This window comes from Microcaecilia unicolor, chromosome 2, assembly GCF_901765095.1.
Source record: "Microcaecilia unicolor chromosome 2, aMicUni1.1, whole genome shotgun sequence".
Lineage (NCBI taxonomy): Eukaryota > Metazoa > Chordata > Amphibia > Gymnophiona > Siphonopidae > Microcaecilia > Microcaecilia unicolor.
Window position 1 is genome coordinate 66,056,887 of NC_044032.1, and position 19,541 is coordinate 66,076,427.

The window sequence follows — 19,541 nt, forward strand, 5'->3', positions numbered from 1 at the left end:
TCTGGAGACTAAGCTATTTGGTGGCCTAGAATTACCAAAGCAGTATGGACCACTGCGCATTGAAAGGGCACACAGATTGGGCCAGCGTCCAACAGAATCTTCTCGGCCTAGAGTGGTTATCTGTCGCATTCTCAACTACACCCATAAAACTTTAATAATGCAACTGCTACGAGGGGGTAAGTCTTTATTATACAATAACTGCAAAATATTGTGTTTCCAAGACTACTTTGCCAAGGTAGTGGCGCAAAGGCGAAGTTTTGCCCCCATATGTAATCAATTGGTAGGACGGAAGATCCGTTTTACACTGCAATATCCTGCGCGGCTTAAACTAAGCTATAACAATAAAAATATGTTTTTCGATACCATAACTGCTGCACAAGATTTCCTCAGTGCGTTACCAGAGGCATCAGTGACAACGGAGGTAGAGACCTGAAACGTGTTCCATTGCTGACGGACAGATTGGATGAAGGCACTGAACTGGACTATGATAATGAGGTCACGGGAGTATATACTGCAGAAGCCGCTCTGGGCATTAATTGCTGTAAAATCCTTGCTGTTGGAACATAAATGATATTGGCATAAAGCTCCTTGGAATATAAACCTGAATATGGGAGGTGATGTGTAAGCCAGCTAAGTGGTCATGAGTGGAACAGGTGGATGTGAAGCGTCTGTTCACGCTTTGCAAAAATACTAGGACTAGGGGGCATGCAAAGAAACTACAGTGTAGTAAATTTAAAACAAATCGGAGAAAAGTTTTCTTCACCCAACGTATAATTAAACTCTGGAATTCGTTGCCAGAGAAAGTGGTGAAGGCGGTTAGCTTAGCAGAGTTTAAAAAGGGGTTGGACAGTTTCCTAAAGGACAAGTCCATAAACCGCTACTAAATGGACTTGGGAAAAATCCACAATTCCAGGAATAACATGTATAGAATGTTTGTACGTTTGTGAAGCTTGAAAGGTGCCCTTGGCCTGGATTGGCCGCTGTCGTGGACAGGATGCTGGGCTCGATGGACCCTTGGTCTTTTCCCACTGTGGCATTGCTTATGTAACCCTGTAATGTGGACCAGTATACATTGAGAGGACTTGTGGTTTGGGACCCCGTTCCAAAGGATTCTGTTACACCTGCATATGTGCACATGGAGCCTCATTAATGCCAGCATTAAGAAGAGGATATCTTCATTGTGTTCTTGAAATCATCTAGGACATCCGAGATTGAGATCAGGCCAGAGGTTTGGGAGCCTGGCCCTTGACAAAAGTTAGACTGGATGGATTTACTGACTAGGACCACTGAGGAATCTATATGATAGAAGATGTTTTGGACACATTTGCCACGTTTTCTTATTGTGGAGATAGCAGCGGGATTGACAAAAATCCCCCCCTTTTTTTTCTTTGTTTGTTCTAGAACTAGCACGGTTTGAAGTGTACATGGAGGGATGATAAAGACCCTGAATTGAACGCTGTCATTAGACAACTAATTGTGGTTACATGGGGATGCTTGTGAAGAGAACAAGTGTAGGGGAAAGATCCGCCAGCAGGCGGAAAACTCAAGCACCCCACGGTAAAAACAATAATGTATAAGGAGTGGGAGTACGACCAAGGATACCAGAAACTGGAAGATGTTCTAAAATAAAACTTTATTAAAGGTTTGAAGACTCGACACGTCGTGTTTCGGCCGACAGGCCTGCATCAGGAGTCTATAAAAAACATTTATTCACATAAGATATGGCTGTTTTGGTACCTCGCATTATTATTTTACATAGTATTCTCTTATGACAATTTTATTAGATGTACGTGGCTTATTTTTAATTATTATTATTATTCTTTTTATATTATCTTATGAAATTGTCACACATACATTTTTAAAGTTTATGAGTTTATATAATTTATTATATTCATTGCTTTTTATTTTCTTTTTGTTCTAGTATCATACATATCTTATATAAATGTTTTTTATAGACTCCTGATGCAGGCCTGTCGGCCGAAACACGACGTGTCGAGTCTTCAAACCTTTAATAAAGTTTTATTTTAGAACATCTTCCAGTTTCTGGTATCCTTGGTCGTACTCCCACTCCTTATACATTATGAGAACAAGTGTAGGGTCATTTTAAAACTTTCGCCTGGAGGTTTGTTATCTGATTGGTTTTCCGTTCAGGGGGGAATCGGGTTTTGCAGATGAGAACTAAAAAGGTGAGCGTTGGAGAAGGAGTGGGGGGCTGTGGGCTCGAGGTATGGAGAGTGCATGGAAGCCCCGACGGCTGGGATGTGGTCTTCTCGCTTAATGGAAATAATGGGCCTTTATTAGAATTCCTTGTTGGGGATTTTACGTAATGCCTATTAAATTATTTACTTGGAATGTAGGAGGCATCTTCCTCACCTCTCAAATGGAAAAAGATACTTCACACCTTACATAAGAAACAGGCGCAGATTGTTTTTCTTCAGGAAACACACCTGACTGCGGGAGAACATAAGAAACTCCGTACTTGGTGAGCGGGTACATATTTGGAAGCCCCTGCAGTGGCGAAGAAGGCTGGACTGATTATCCTTTTTCATAAAGCATTACATGTTGAAACTAAGCGGGTATTTGCTAATCCGGAAGGTCGTTTCGTTATAGCTCATGTGCTTGTTAACACTCAACCATTGGTATTATGTAATGTATATGCTCCCAACATATATAAGAAATCTTTCTATCAGCACCTATTGGAACAAATACATGACTTTCTGCCGCATCCTAGACTGGTGGGAGGGGATTTTAACTGGGTAGTAGTTCCGGACTGGGACAGATCTCATAATCCTCATCACCATGTAGCAGATAGGACTAAGGGCGTGGCCCTGCTGTGCGAGGTTTTGGATATGGTCGACGTTTGGTGGTTATTACATCCTACTGAACGCGATTATACTCATCTCTCTAGAGCGCATATGACGAATTCTAGAATAGATTATCTGTTGGTAGATAAGAATTTCTTTCATAGATTATTGAGGCAGAGATAGGGCCTATAGAGGTGTCAGATCACGCTATGGTATGGCAGGAGTTTCGGGCTGTTGAAGAACATCAAAAAGCGTCTATTTGGAAATTCCCACTTGATCTATACACGGACTCGCAGTTTCTAACTTATATTAGAGATAAATGGGTAGATTACAAAACATTTAATGCTGAACATGAAGCTGATCCTATTCTCTTTTGGGAGGCGGCCAAGGCAGTCTTACGAGGGGACATTATAGCTTATTGTGCTAATCGGCGCCGTGCCAGGGACAGGTCATCCTTCAGCTGGAACGAAAGCTAATCAGAATTTGTCAGTGTGGGGTACCTCTGCGTACTGGGGAGTATCGGGAGCAGTTTTTGGAAACACAGGCAGCATTAAATGAGCTTATTCATCAAAGATGTAAGAAATCTGCTGTTTACTATCAGTACCAATTGTATAAATATGGAGATAAAAGCGGCAGATTGCTGGCACGGTTAGCGAGGCCCTCAGCTGCTCCTTCTGCGGTTTTGACTATGTGGGGGGATAGTGGTCAGGTGGTTCACGATGCTCCTGGTATTGCTAAAATGTTTAGGGACTTCTATAAGGATTTATATAATGGAAATGTGGAGGATGGTTCAGAACCAGTAACTTACTTGTCCAGTTTGGAGCTACCAACTATCTCACAGGCCCAACGGGACTCATTTAATAGGCCGATTGGAGAGGATGAGGTGAACTGGGCCATAAAACATAGTTCGTGGTTCAAAGTGCCTGGTCCGGACCAGGGCCAGACATAGTACCTCCTATTACAGCTATGTTTAATGGATTCCTAGCCTCTGGGGGTATGCCAACTACTCTGAATTTGGCACACATTACAGTCCTTCCCAAGCCAGGACTGCGTCGTATCGGCCGATTTCTCTTCTTTGTTATGAGGCTAAGCTACTGGCTTCGATATTGGCAAACAGATTAGCATGTGTACTGTCCTCTGTTAATTGCCTCCCCATAGGTAGGCTTTGTGCGGGATAGACATGCAGTGAAAAATATCAGACAGATCTTGGCATCATTGACGCCTGCAAAGAAGACAAAGGAAGATACGCTTCTTATCAGCTTTGACACAGAAAAAGCCTTCGATGTAGTATGGCCTTTTCTGTTTAAAGCTCTCGAGAGATATGGTATTCAAGGCAGATTTTTAGAAGCAGTGTGGGTGCTTTATAATGATCCAAAAGCAGCATTGTTGGTTAATGGGCTTTTATCTGTATCTTTTTCAGTGGGCAGGGGGACCCGGCAAAGATGCCCCGTCCCCTTTGTTGTTCTTCTTGACTTTAGACCCACTGATTCGAGAGATTTTGAATAGTCCGGATATCCGGGGGTACGAGTGGGTAAGAAATTGTTTAAAATATCGGCATATGTGGATGATCTCCTGGTACATATAGAGGGGCATAATTGAACAAAAACGTCTATCTCCATGGGCGTTTATCTCCGAGAACGGGTCCGTGAAGGGGCGGACCGAACCGTATTTTCGAAAAAAAATAGACGTCCATGTTTTATTCGACAATTTGTGAGCTGGGCGTTTTTGTTTTTCAGTGATAATGGAAAATGAAAGCGCCCAGGTCAAAAACGAATAAATCCAAGGCATTTGTTCGTGGGAGGGGCCAGGAGTCGTAGTGCACTGGTCCCCCTCACATGTCAGGACACCAACCGGGCACCCTAGGGGGCACTTTTACAAAAACAAAAAAAAAGGTAAAAGAGCTCCCAGGTGCATAGCACCCTTCCCTTGGGTGTTGAGCCCCCCAAATCCCCCCGCCCACAAGTCTACACCATTACTATAGCCCTAAGGGGTGAAGGGGGGCACCTACATGTGGGTACAGTGGGTTTGGGGGGCGGTTTGGAGGGCTCCCATTTACCAGCACAAGTGTAACAGGTGGGGGGGGGGGGATGGGCCTGGGTCCACCTGCCTGAAGTCCACTGCACCCCCTAATAACTGCTCCAGTGACCTGCATACTGCTGCCAGGGAGGTGGGTATGACATTTGAGGGTGAAAATAAAAAGTTGTGGAATGGCATATTTTGTGGTGGGAGGGGGTTTGTGACCACTGGGGGAGTCAGGGGAGGTCATCCCCAATTCCCTCCAGTGGTCATCTGGTCATTTAGGACACTTTTTGGGGCCTTATTCGTGGAAAAACAGGGTCCAGGAAAAGTGCCCTAAATTCTCGCTAAAAATGCATATTTTTCTTCCATTATCGGCGAAAGGCGCCCATCTCTGATCGCCCGATAACCACGCCCCAGTTCCGCCTTCATCACGCCTTCGACACGCCCCCATCAACTTTGTCCGCATCCGCGACGGAGTGCAGTTGAAAACGTCCAAATTCGGCTTTCGATTATACCGCTTTATTCGTTTTTGTGAGATAAACGTCTATCTCCCGATTTGGGTCGCAATATAGACATTTTTCTTTTTCAATTATAAGCTGGATTGCGTCTCCTCGAATATCCTTGCCCAATTTATTGGAAAGTTTTCAGAAATATGGGGCATTCTCGGGTTTCAGATTGAATATGGATAAGTCAGAAGCATTGCCAACTTCGCCTGAATCTCGTAGGAACTGGAAGGGATGTTTTCCTTTGTCATGGGCTGATGGCCATTTTAAATACTTGGAAATCCAGCTGCCGAGTGACCCCGGGGAATTGTACTCTCTCAATATTAAGAATTTGATGAGTACCACAGAGAGGCAGTTGAGAATCTGGAACTCATTGCGTTGTCTTTACATGGGAGAATTAATCTTTACCTTATGCCTTTGATCCCAAGATGGCTGTATGTGCTTCAGCAACTTCCCCTATGGATTATGAAGAAGGACATTAAGATATTGAACCGGATGGTGCATAGATTCATTTGGAATGGGGAAAAAAAAATCAAAAATTCGTCTAGATTTGCTAAATGGATCATGGCCTAGGGGAGGTCTGGGACTTCCCAACCTTCACCAATATAACATGGCATGCCTTCTTCGTCACCTGCGGGATTGGGTTTTGGAATCTGAAGATTACACTCTGTGGTTCATGGAAATGGCATTGTTTCATCCTTTACATCCTCATTATTTGCTTCATGCTCAACGGAAGAGCTGCCTAGGGATGTGTGTCAAAACATTATGTTAAAAACATATGCGTATTGTGTGGTGCACATTAATTAAATGTTGGAATAGCTCGCCTCAATATACAGATCTTTTGCCTTTGGAAGGGAATTTGGGCTTCCAGCCAGGGATGGACTCCCCAGTGTTGCGGACCTGGGGCCAACAGGGATATTTATGTGTCGTGGGTATGCTGAATGAGGATGGAACCCTTAAATCTTATAGGAACGTGGTAGGCACACTTCCCTTCCATTCTGGAAACCTCTATGCATATATGCAAGTTTTGCACTGTGTGTCACATCTTCTATGCAATGGATGTACCTTGTGATAGTAGATAGATTGAAATCCTTTTTTATCTCTCCTCAGGTAACCCATATGTCTGTGGCTTACTTTGTTAAAGCTTTAGCACTGTTAATGCCCCGGAAAGCTTATGGTAATATAGCAGACAGGTGGACGGCAGAGCTAGGTCATCACGTGGGGGAGGCAGCGATTGTGGCCATGCTAAGACTGGTGCCTCGGATTTTCTATAATGCTAGGTATCGAGAAAGTATGTTCCGTATGATAACCAGGGCCTTCTCCTCTCCAAGGCAGGCATTTCATGCAGGAAGTACTCCTTCTTTCCACTGTGAGGCCTGTGGAATATTAGGGCCCAATCTCTCTAATGCATTTTGGATATGTCTGACAATATGGGACTTTTGGAATAGCATATTAATGTTCATTGGAACGCTGTTTCCTCTACCTCTGGATTTTTCTCCCTCCAGCCTTCTGTTGGGATTAACACAATATAGACTTCTTTTGTCCAAGGTGTAACGCTACTTTACGTATAAGGCATGTGGGGTAGGAGTGAAGTGTATCTTACAAAATTGGTGTGTGAGAGATGCTCCTAATATATGGCATTGGCATAATGCGCTTCACCAACTCTGTACCTGGGAGTCTAGATCAGCCTTGCTCACGGCAAAGAGGAAAAAGTGGTTTTGGATGATTTGGGAGCCCTATGTTCAGGGGCTCTCTCCTCGAGCTCGCAGCCTACTCATTAACATTCAGCCTTTCTAATAGGTGCTTGCACATTTAACCGGAAAACAGGTTCTTATTTTCTCACCTTGACTACTCAGGGCAGGAGGGAGGGGTGATGATGCAGGGAGGGGACCCCCAGGTTTTTCTTTTTTTGGGACATCAGGGTGGTCACATAACCGCAGACCCTCCTTAATTCAGAATTATAAGTTACCATAAGAAAGAGGTATTACCTGGAAGAATATACTTTGGATTAGGATATATAGGAACTGAGAGGGCTTGGGGAAGGGGAAGGCAGTTAGGGGGAAGGAGGCGAATATAGGAATGGGTGGTGGAGGGATGAAGTTAACTGTAGCTGTATTCTTTCTTGTAAGGTTTTTGTTACATGAACTTTCTGCTACACCATTCGTATTGAGTTTGTTGCACCTATTTTGTTTTATTAAGGGGAATCAGGGGGTGGGGGGTGGAGGAGAGGGAAGCAAAATTTAAAAAATTTAAGGTATGGCGAAGACTGATTATCTTTGTCTATGATATGCTGGTACAGAGGGTTGTCACACTGTAACACTGACATATGACAGCATGTATATTATGATCTTTTTTCGTCAATAAAGAAAAATTAAACTAATAAGGCCAGCTATATACTTAGTAATTGAGAATGTGAAATACAACCTGGTGATGTTCATAATACTGGCGAGAAAGAGGTACAAAGTATATCAATATTGTTCAAAGATATTTCTTCCAGGTAATTTGACAATACATCAGGATCGTGAAAACTGAGAATGTAAAAGGCAACCTGACGATACTCATACTACTGGAAAAGAGGAGATTCAAGATACATCAATATTGGTCAAGGATATTTCTTCCAGGTAATTTGGCAATGCATCAGGATCAGTGAAATCTTTGGTTGTGTTGTTGAAAGTACCACGCATACATGCAGGATAGAAAATACCAAATATTTTTTATTGATTTCCTTCAGTTTAGGACAAAAAGCTAATAACTGCTTTCTTTTTTTAATCGTGTTTTTTGTTGAGATTGTAAGAATTGTAAGACGGAGCCTTCATATTTGACTGGTGCGCGAAGTCTGGCAAGTTGCATAATATCAGATACTTGATTGTACCGGAGAACCTTAAATACTATGTCTCTTGGCTATTTATCCTGAGGTCTTCAATAGGTAGGTACTCTATATGTACGTTCAATTTCAAAGTCTTTGTCGAATTAGAGGTTTAATGGCTCAGGTATGAATATTTCTAGAAATTTAATCATGTTTGGCCCTTCCAATGTTTTTGGAAGGCCTACAAGACATATACTGTTATGCCTGGCTTTGTTATTGCCATCCTCCAGCTCCCATTCCAAAATCGATATCTTTTTATATTGACGTTGTAAGAGCTTGATGTTTTCATCCATAACAGAGGATTTACCTTCTAGTATCTCGATCTTGCTGTTAAAACATGGTAATTCAGACTTGATTGCAGAGACATCATCTTTAATCTCGGTTATGTCACCTTTTGTTTCACACATTAGCTCCTTAAGGCAACGGATCTTTTCTAAAATGGCTGCTGGAGAGTTATCAGCGTTAAGGCCTGAGTTTTTCTGAGGGGAGATAGGCTCGAGCCGGTTCCATTTCCCAGCTTTGGATGAAATGGCTGAGCTGATTAAGTTATAGCAGTAATATTTTCTTTTTATAAGAGATGCTGACGGGAATTCAGAATGCACACAGCCTTCTCATATGATGCTCAACAGCCCCCCCCCCCCCCCCCCCACTATATATCGTTTTTTTGAGATATAGCAACCAGAACGCAATACTCAAGGTGAGGTTGCACCGTGGAGCAAATACAGAGGCATTATATTCTTGGTCTTATTTTGCATCCCTGTACTAAAAATTCCTAGCATCCTGTTTGCTTTGGCTGCCGCTGCACACTGGGCAGAAGATTTCAGCATACTGTCTACAATGACACCTAGATCTTTTTCTTGAGTACTGACTTCTAAGGTGGACCCCAGCATCAGGTAGCTATGATTTCGATTATTGTTCCTAATGTGGAACACTTTGCATGTGTACACATTAAATTTCATCTGCCGTTTGGATGCCCAGTTTTTCAGTTTCCTAGGTCTTCCTGCAGTTTTTCCACAATCTGCATGTGTTGTGACAACTTTGAATAGTTTTGTGTCATCTGCACATTTAATCACCTCACTTGTCATTCTGATTTCCAGATCATTTATAAATATGTTAAATAGCACAAGTCCCAGTACAGATCCCTGTGGCACTCCGCTCTTCACTCTCCTCCATTAAGAAAAATGCCCATTTAACCCTACCCTATGTTTTCTGTCCAATAACCAATTCCTAATCCATAGAAGGACACTGCCTCCTATACCATGACTTTTTAACTTTGTAATGAGTCTCATGAGAAACTGTCAGAAGCTTTCTGAAAATCTAGAGAACACTAACATCAACTGACTCACCATTATCCACATGTTTGATTCATGCCTTCAAAGAAATTAAGCAAATTGGTGAGGCAAGACTTCCCTTGGCTGAACCCATGCTGACTCTGTCCCATTAACCATGTTTGTCTATGTGTTCCGTAATTTTATTCTTTGTAACAGTTTACACTATTTTGCCCGACACTGAAGTCAGGCTTACCGGTCTGTAATTTGCCGGATCACCTCTGGAACCCTTTTTAAAAATCAGTGTTACATTGGCCATCCTCTAATCTTCAGGTATTACGGATGATTTTAATGACAGATTAGAGATCACTAACAGCAGATAAGTAATTTCATGTTTGAGTTCTTTCAGTACCCTGGGTGTATGCTATCCAGCCCTGGTGATTTATTTATTTGTAGCATTTGTATCCCACATTTTCCCACCTATTTGCAGGCTCAATGTGGCTTACATTATGCCATAATGTATCCCACATTTTCCCACCTATTTGCAGGCTCAATGTGGCTTACATTATGCCATAATGGCGATCGCCATTTCTGGGTCGAGAGTTACAGATGATGTTACCTTAAGGTGCATACATGGTAAAATATGATACAATTTGATATTGCAAAGAGGTTCCTGAGTATCACTGAGGTTCCTGAGTTAATTTAGCATATGTTGGGTAGTCAGCTATGGAGAGTTCGTTTCTGGCATAAGAAATAAAGTGATAGTGCGTGTTGCGTAATTTTCATTAGTAGTCATTTGGTTATCAGTCAGGTGTGGGGGTACGGTTTTGTGTAGTTCATTTAAAGTCTGTGGTTAGGATGGAACGTTGCGGTATGCCTTCTTGAATAGGTCGGTTTTCAGCAGTTTTCGGACGATTGTTAGGTCATGCATTGTTTTTATGGTCTTTAGTAGTGCGTTCCAAAGTTGTGTGGATATGTAGGAGAAGCTAGATGCATATGTAGACTTATATTTTAGTCCTTTGCAGCTAGGGTAGTGGAGATTCAGGAATGTATGGGCTGATCTGTTTGTGTTCCTAGTTGGCAGGTCTATGAGGTCTGTCATATAACTTGGGGCTTCACCATGAACGATTTTGTGGACCAGGGTGCAAACTTTGAACGCAATTCGTTCTTTAAGTGGGAGCCAGTGAAGTTTTTCTCTTAGGGGTTTAGCACTTTCGTATTTCGTTTTTCCAAATATGAGTCTGGCTGCTGTATTTTGGGCAGTCTGAAGCTTCTTAAGGATTTGTTCTTTGCATCCTGCATAGATGGCATTGCAGTAATCTAGGTGGCTTAGCACCATTGATTGTACCAGGCTGCGGAATATTCCCCTTGACTGTGACCTTGATTGTGACCTTTCAATAGCCAAGCTTTAATACTGACTATATACCCATTGTGCACATGAACTAGCTTGCTACACATACTGTAACTTAGATCAGTTCCTTCTCTCTTGCTTAACTATACAAAGAACTTGCCTTGATTTTAGCTATCAAATTATCCCAACTGACTCTGTACCACGTATCTTGTTCCCATCATATATCTGCTCTTGGTTCCTTAGTTATGTGGTAAGCCATATTGTAGAAACTAATTAGCATCATATCTATGTTAGCAGAATGCTCTAATGCAAGCTTATTATGCTAGCATTGTATTATATCTCTGGTATTTGAATTCCACTACTGTTAAATGTGTGTATTTTTGACTACTGCTGTTAAATATGTATATTTTTGATACTGTTTCATGGTAGTTCTACTATTAGGTTTCAATTTACTGTTTTCAAGTTTACTTAATTTATTGCATTTATGTTTATTCTTGGTTATTTTACTATTGTTATGCTGTTAACAAAATTGTAAGTTTTATGTTAAACTGTACCTGCTGTACACTGCTTTAGGTGAATCTTTTCATAAAGGTGGTTAATTAATAAATAAATAAATAAATAAATACATACCAAAGGGGTATGGATACTCCATGTGAACAGGTCTTTGAATAAAGAGACCCTGATGAGAAGGACGGTGGAACAGCTTGTCAACTAGGAGTTGAACTAGATCCGCATACCAAGGATGGTAAAGAATTTTGCAAAGCACCCATCCTAATATCGGCCACGGTGGGAAGATATTTAAGTTCCAGGGTTGCACCACAACATATGCTGGTGATGTTGATGAAACGTAAGCATTTTCTGCTGCCATCTGCTGATTTTGGGGGGGGGGGGGGGAGGGGGATAACCCATTTTTCTGGACTGGTCTAGCACAATAAGTAATTGAAATTTAAACAATGGCTTTCATGAAAACCATAATTAAGACAAGAGAAACATACCCCTAGTCAGAAGAATTTTTTCAAGCCATTGGTTATATATGGAAAAAAATACTACTGCACTGCAAACTCTCTATGTAAAAGCTCTAATATTGTGACTAACAACCTTCTAAAAAGTGGTACACAACTAGCTGGAGTAGAAACCAAGCAGAACAGCTATTAACCAGATTTCCCACAACTCAAGTAACTGACACCTCTATCTTCCCCTAATGCTTTGTACATCTGTCCAGGCAACAGTGCGCATCTGCCTAAACCCTGAGATTTCCCAGACTATGGTCTCTTACTTGTCCTCCTTCAGTTAGTGTCTGCTCCCTGCCATGCAGGAGCTTTCATATCATGTGAACAAAATACCATTCTCTCACAGTGCTCACCCATCCAGAAGAGCTGTTTAAAGCGGCCATATGCCATCTGAATTTCCGGCAGTGATGGGAGGCTGTTTGCTAGTTCTTCAGTTCTGGATAATTCATATGGAGGCCTGTGAACTGTCTTATCTATTCTGAATGAAAAGAGAAGTCAACATTAGGGCATCAAAATAATTTTGCAGAACTACTTACATGTACAAAGTACGTTTTTAAAAAATAAATGTGTGGGCTAGTCTGGTGGCTTCCAACCCCCCCTTCTGATCGGAGATCATTTCTGCTCTTTCTGGAATTTGCATATTTGGAGTAAGCTGAGACTCAGGCTGAGGGTTGAGACCCGGGAACCCACCACCTTAATTTTATAAGAATGAGGTAGGGTTTGAAGGTGCGTCATTGAAGACTATGCCTTGGTGCTTTTTAAACACAGACTCAAAAAGAAAAGAATGGCACACATCCTTGCAATATATCCAGCTGCAAACTATGCCAAAATATTTCACAGCCCCCACGGTCATTCACAAAGGAAAAATATTCAACATTAAGGAATCTTTCACGTGCTCATCTTCCAATGTGGTATATATCATTCAGTGTAAAAAATGCAACTAAGGCTGCTACATTGGAGAAACAAGTCAGATGCTAAAGAAGAGATTTAATTTACATAGACACCATATGAAAAATGCTAGTACCAATAAAGATGTCACGCCTGTGAGGCAACACTTTACAAAACCAGAACACTGTACCAGTGATTTCATGGTAAGAATCCCAAAAGGGAACTTTAAAACAATACAGGAACGTAAGACCTTTGAAGTCAAAATGATTAAATATTTTGACACTCACCAGACAGGACTTAAAGATCTGGGTTTTCTAGCCCATTATACATAAACCATAAAATTGTACTGCTTTGACACCCTCCTGTCTCCATGCATATCTCCCCGTCACTCACCTACCCACCCCCATCCTGTTAGACTGTCACTGAAATGCTTTGATGTTTCACTTATAAATACTGTCATCTACCAACATTTGCTTATTTCCAATCTGATGAAGGGCAACCTTCGAAAGCTGATCAAGAAATGTATTCTAATTTTCGATTGTATTACCTATTTGTGTAAACACTCATAAGAAATGTATTAAGTTATGTCCAATAAAAAAGGTATCATCTTATTTTCTTTTCCATGTTTTATTTCTATTGATTAAACATTTTTTTTAAATACTTTTGGATTCTGGAGAAAGGGGGGAGGGGAGGGGAGAACATTAGTGGGCTGGTAGGCCACAAGGCATTTTGTGACCGCTCAAACTGGAACTGATAGAGGGAAGAGGAGGCATTAGTGAGCTACTAGGCCACAAGGGATTTTAGGACATCGAGGGGCCCATCTGGCTTGGGGGTCTCAACTTGGATCAGAGAGCCTGTAATTTTTTCAATTTAAAAATAAAAATGTCTACTATTTTCAAAGCACCCCCCCCCCCCAAAAAACACATTTTTTCTTAGCACTGATTTTTTTTTTTTTGTTTTTAATACCCAAAGCATCTGCATACCACTAGCTTATAGTACTGGGCATTAATACATTTAGGGGGGAAATTACCAATGTGGGCTTCCATTAAGACATTTTACTGTTAACCCCAGTTATTAGTAAGTAGATCTCACTACATAAAATGGGACCTATACTAAAATAGCATAAGTTAGCTGTAAACTGTAGTCCATGTTAATAACTACACCCTCTTAATGTATGAAAAAAGTAAAATGTGTCCTAAGAGGCATTTTATTACATCAGGGCCTAAACTTTTCCTTCCCACCAACAGACAATGAATAAAGTCCCAAGATGTTCTAACCCAACCGCAGGCTTAGCAGATAAATCCTTTTGGATCACATTATTAAACCTTTGCTTTAGGAGGTCACGTGGTGCGGTGCTGATGAGCAGACGCTAGATCATGGAGCTCCGGCTCCTCTCTTCAAATCTGCTATACATGCTACAATACTGCACTAACTACACTCAGAAGCACAGCTTCCCTTGTTACAAGCCCCGAGTCTCTTTGCTGGGGTGATTTGTAGCGTGAAATTCTTGGAATGGCGGCAAAACCTCAAACGAACGACAGAGCGGAGCAAGGCGCCCGAGGGTAAGATGGAAGACGTGCCAGCTCCGCCCATGTGGACCACCGAGATTATGGCTGAAGTGACTGCAGCCGTAGAGGCTGAATTAGATAAAAAAAACTGAAGGCACTATACGACAGGACTGAAGCGGTTCACGAGCAGCTGAATGGGTTTTATTTGGATCTTAACCATTTACAGCAATGTGGGAGTGACCTAGAGGACAATTTGGAAGTGGGACTGTTAGAGGAAATGAGTAAGTGGCTGGCTGAGTTGGAGGCCAAAACAGACCACCTGGAGAATCACTCCCACAGGAACAACTTACGGCTGATTGGGCTACCGGAATCATTGAAGGACTCGGACTTGGTTGGAATCATTGAAGGACTTGGACTTGGTGAGCTTTTTGGAGCACTGGCTTCCCCAGTCTCTTCAGCTATCCCAGCAGTTGGGACCTATGCGGATGGTGCACGCACATCGGGTGGGCCCCACTCAGACAACCCCTGGCTAACTGCCCCCGTGAAGTAATACTAAGGATTTTGAATTATGGCCACAAGCAAGCTATCCTAAAGGCTATTTGCTCTGGTCAAGTACTCACCTATGAAGGAAAGAACATTTTAAGTTTTCAAGAGTACTCTGCATGTGTTGCGGTGGCCAGGAAAGCCTTTTCGCTCGTATGTGCTACCCTGCATGCTAAGAAGATCCGGTTTTTGTTACTATATCCTGCACTGTGAGGGTGGTGGTAAGTTCTTTGACAATGTGGCCTTGGCTAAAGACTTTCTGGCATCCTTGAATTTGGATGTGGCGAGCCACCCATATGGCCTTCGCATGGTCTATGGACTTTCTGGATCATTCCTTTGGGCTGTGCAGCTGGCCCTGCCATTTTCCCAGTTATGACTGGGTTCCTGCCATTCAGCCAGCTTTTGCCTGCTTTTGGACAGAACATCTGAAGCTGTTTTCTGCTGTTGGAGGTTGTTTTTGTGAGTAAGTTGGGGTCCTCAACTGTGATTTTGGTGGTTTTTCCCTGTATATCTGGTCCCAGACCAGGGGGGAGGGGCTGCAGAGGAGCTTGCACCAGTTTTCCACAGTATGGACATTTGATCTTTTTTCATTATGTGTTTATATGTTGGTAATGATGTTTGTCCTGGAATTTGCTGTAGTCTGTTTCCTACAGGGATAGACATTCTTCTGTACTTGTTAAAGTGGAGATTGGGAGGATGGAGGGGCCTTTTAGAAAGCATTGTAATGGCAATGTGTTTTTTCCCACTAACTCCTGTTTGGCCTCTCTAGGTCGTTCCAACTGGGGATTTCTGTTTTGGGAAGGGGTGGTACCAAGACATGACAGGTTTTCATGGCAAACTCAGTTGGGTGGTTGGGAGTTGATGGTTAGGGAATTTCTGTTTTGGGAGGGGGTGGTACCAAGGCATGATGGGTTTGCATGGCAAACTCAGTTGAGTGGTTAGGGGTTGGTTGTGGGGGGGTTTTGGCAAGCTGGGAGGGTTTGGGAAAGGGTTCTGTGGGGTTTGCTTCAATATTCCTTTTTGTGTGTGTGTGTGTCTGTTTTTTCTCCCTGGAGCGTCACTATGGGGAAAGTAAAGGCGGAAGTGGGCTGGGGCGTCCTTTCCCCACCAGCAATTTGCTTGTTTTTTTTTTGGCATGTCTTTGAAGATAGGCCTTAAATTGGTCTCTTGGAATGCTGGGGGCATTTCCTCCTCTATCAAACAGAGCAAGATTTTACAAGTGCTCCAGAAGCAAAGATCTCAGGTAGCAATGCTACAAGATACACACTTAAATTCTACTGAACATAAGAAACTCTGTTACGGGTGGGTGGAGGACTATACAGCAGGGCCCACATCTATTAAGAAAGCTGAGGTTATTTTTTTTATTTTACAAGGGCTTGCTTGGAAGTTAAAACAAAAATAATAGAGCCTTTAGGGTGTTTTATTGTAGCCCATGTGGTGTTGGATCATGCTCTACTGATATTGGCAAATATATATACACTCCCAACAGGTACGATAAATCTTTTTTCAAACAAGTGATTGGGCATTTGCACACTTTTGATAAGATGCCTATAATTATTGGGGGGTATTTTAATTCTGTTTTCGATCCTCTTTTAGATTGCTCCAATAGGTCCAGAGCTGCTCCTGTTTAGTATTCAAAGGGTATTCCATTGTTGTGCAAGGTGTTTGATTTATTAGACTCATGGGGTTTTTTTTCATCTGGGTGAAAACGATTTTACCCACCATTCTCGTGCACATGACTCCCAGTCCCGTATAGGCTATCTATTGGTATTTAAGGACCTAGTGTCCCGCCTATGTTGGACCATGATAGAGCCTTTTCAGGTCTCTAATCATGCCCTAATTTGGGTTGAGCTGGACTGGGCCAGAGGAGGGCGGGTGATTTCTGGTGGTGCTTTCCTGGGGCATTATAGTACGAGACAATTCCATTCTTTTTTGCAGTGCAAATCGCAGGAATATGCTGAACTTAAGAAAGAACGTCTCCTCCAACCTGGTCCTGTTTTGGGAAGCCGCTAAAGCAGTCTTGCATGGGGAACTTAGTTCCTATGTGGCGCAGAAGGAGAGGGCTGGGCAGGCCGAATTCCTGCATTTGAAAGCACAGGTGAAGAGGGATAGGCAGAGTTACGTACCAACCTCACTGCTGCCAATAAGATTTGTTTTCTGGTTTCTTAAGCTGCGCTAAATCATCTGATTCATTCCAGAATTCAACACTCTCACCTACTATCGATATAGTCTGTTTCTGCACGCTAATAAGCAGGGGAGCCTCTTAGCTTGCTTGGTATCACAGACTGGAGGTTCCTCTAGGTTGGTTCAGTTGCTTACTGCGGCAAACCCTCTGGTAAGAACTGAGGAGGGTATTAATGAACTTTTCAAAGATTAGTATGCACAACTTTACTCTCAACCAGAGGATGTGGGTCTGGAGCCTGCTTCTTATTTTGCAGGACACTCTGCCATATTTAACGGAATTGCAAGAGGCCTTGCTTGCTATATGTATTTCAGCAGCTGAAATGCATTGGGCGTTACAGATTAGTCCTCTTCATAAAGCCCCTGGAGTGGATGGTTTGCCATCCAAATTTTAAATTGTTGGCTCCAGCAGTGGTTCCTTGCTTGGTTGATGTCTAATTCCTTTGTAAGGGAGGGCACACTCCATGACTCATTACGGATGGCTCAAATTGTGGTCTTTTTGAAACCTGGCAAGGATCCTTCTAGAACTGATTCATATCACCCTATTTCTCTTATTTCTTTTGAGGCTAAATTATTAGCTAAAATTATGACAAACCATCTTGGTCAGATCTTACCTAAATTGGTAGCGGCCCCCCAAGTGGTTCTTTGTGCGGTCTCACTCAGTAGCAAAGAATGTGACAAATCTTGGCTTCCCTGGAAATGGTGCGCTTAAGATCAGAGTCCTCTCTGCTTATCAGCTTCAATGCAGAGAAGTGCTTCGAAGGGAGTTAAAGCGAATGCTACATACCTGTAGAAGGTATTCTCCGAGGACAGCACGCTGATTGTTCTCACTGATAAGTGACGTCCACGGCAGCCCCTCCAATCAGAAACTTTACTAGCAAAGGCCTTTGCTAGTCCTCGCGCGCCCATGCACACCGCACATGCGCGGCCGTCTTCCCGCCCGAACCGGCTCGTGTTCGTCAGTCCCATATGTAGCAAGACAAAAACAAGGGAAGACACAACTCCAAAGGGGAGGCGGGCGGGTTTGTGAGAACAATCAGCCTGCTGTCCTCGGAGAATACCTTCTACAGGTATGTAGCATTCGCTTTCTCCGAGGATAAGCAGGCTGCTTGTTCTCACTGATGGGGTATCCCTAGACCCCAGGCTCACTCAAAACAACAAACATGGTCAATTGGGCCTCGCAACGGCGAGGACATAACTGAGATTGACCTAAAAAATTTACCAACTAACTGAGAGTGCAGCCTGGAACAGAACAAACAGGGCCCTCAGGGGGTGGAGTTGGATCCTAAAGCCCAAACAGGTTCTGAAGAACTGACTGCCCGAACCGAGCTCCCCACCCCAGGAGAGACGCATCCGTAGTCAGCACTTTTTGTGGCTGAGGAATTTGGAAAGGGCGTCCCAGAGTCAAATTGGACCAAATCATCCACCAATACAGGGATTTGAGAAAACTCGTGGACAGGTGGATCACGTCTTCTAGATCCCCAGCAGCCTGAAACCACTGGAAAGCTAGGGTCCATTGAGCAGATCTCATGTGAAGGCGGGCCATGGGAGTCACATGAACTGTGGAGGCCATGTGGCCCAACAATCTCAACATCTGCCGAGCTGTGATCTGCTGGGACGCTCGCACCCGAGATACGAGGGACAACAAGTTGTTGGCTCTCATCTCTGGGAGATAGGCACGAGCCGTCCGAGAATCCAGCAGAGCTCCTATGAATTCGAGTCTCTGTACTGGGAGAAGATGGGTCTTTGGATAATTTATCACAAACCCCAGTAGCTCCAGGAGGCGAATAGTCCTCTGCATGGACTGTAGAGCTCCTGCCTCGAATGTGTTCTTCACCAGCCAATCGTCGAGATAGGGGAACACGTGCACTCCCAGCCTGCGAAGCGCCGCTGCTACTACAGCCAGGCACTTTGTGAATACTCTGGGCGCAGAGGCGAGCCCAAAGGGTAGCACACAGTACTGGAAGTGACGTGTGCCCAGCTGAAATCGCAGATACTGCCTGTGAGCTGGCAGTATCGGGATGTGCGTGTAGGCGTTCTTCAAGTCCAGAGAGCATAGCCAGTCGTTTTCCTGAATCATGGGAAGAAGGGTGCCCAGGGAAAGCATCCTGAACTTTTCCTTGACCAGATATTTGTTCAGGGCCCTTAGGTCTAGGATGGGACGCATCCCCCCTGTTTTCTTTTCCACAAGGAAGTACCTGGAATAGAATCCCAGCCCTTCTTGCCCAGATGGCACGGGCTCGACCGCATTGGCGCTGAGAAGGGCGGAGAGTTCCTCTGCAAGTACCTGCTTGTGCTGGAAGTTGTAGGATTGAGCTCCCGGTGGGCAATTTGGAGGTTTGGAGGCCAAATTGAGGGTGTATCCTTGCCGGACTATTTGAAGAACCCAACGGTCGGAGGTTATAAGGGGCCACCTTTGGTGAAAAGCTTTCAACCTTCCCCCGATCGGCAGATCGCCCGGCACTGACACGTTGATGTCGGATATGCTCTGTTGGAGCCAGTCAAAAGCTCGCCCCCTGCTTTTGCTGGGGAGCCGTGGGGCCTTGCTGAGGCGCACGCTGCTGGGGCTTAGCCTGGGCCGCAGGCTGTCGAGGAGGATT

At 43.5% G+C, this 19,541-nt stretch overlaps 1 protein-coding gene across 3 annotated transcripts in view; it reads right to left on the reverse strand.

Moving 5' to 3' along the window:
• MTMR12 (myotubularin related protein 12) overlaps positions 1 to 19,541 on the reverse strand; it is a 312,654-nt gene that overhangs the window by 94,220 nt on the left and 198,893 nt on the right. For all 3 annotated transcript variants that reach the window (XM_030193003.1, XM_030193002.1, XM_030193004.1), the window contains one exon: positions 12,175 to 12,299. In XM_030193003.1, the coding sequence (XP_030048863.1) occupies positions 12,175 to 12,299 (125 nt within the window). The remainder of the gene's footprint in view (positions 1 to 12,174; positions 12,300 to 19,541) is intronic.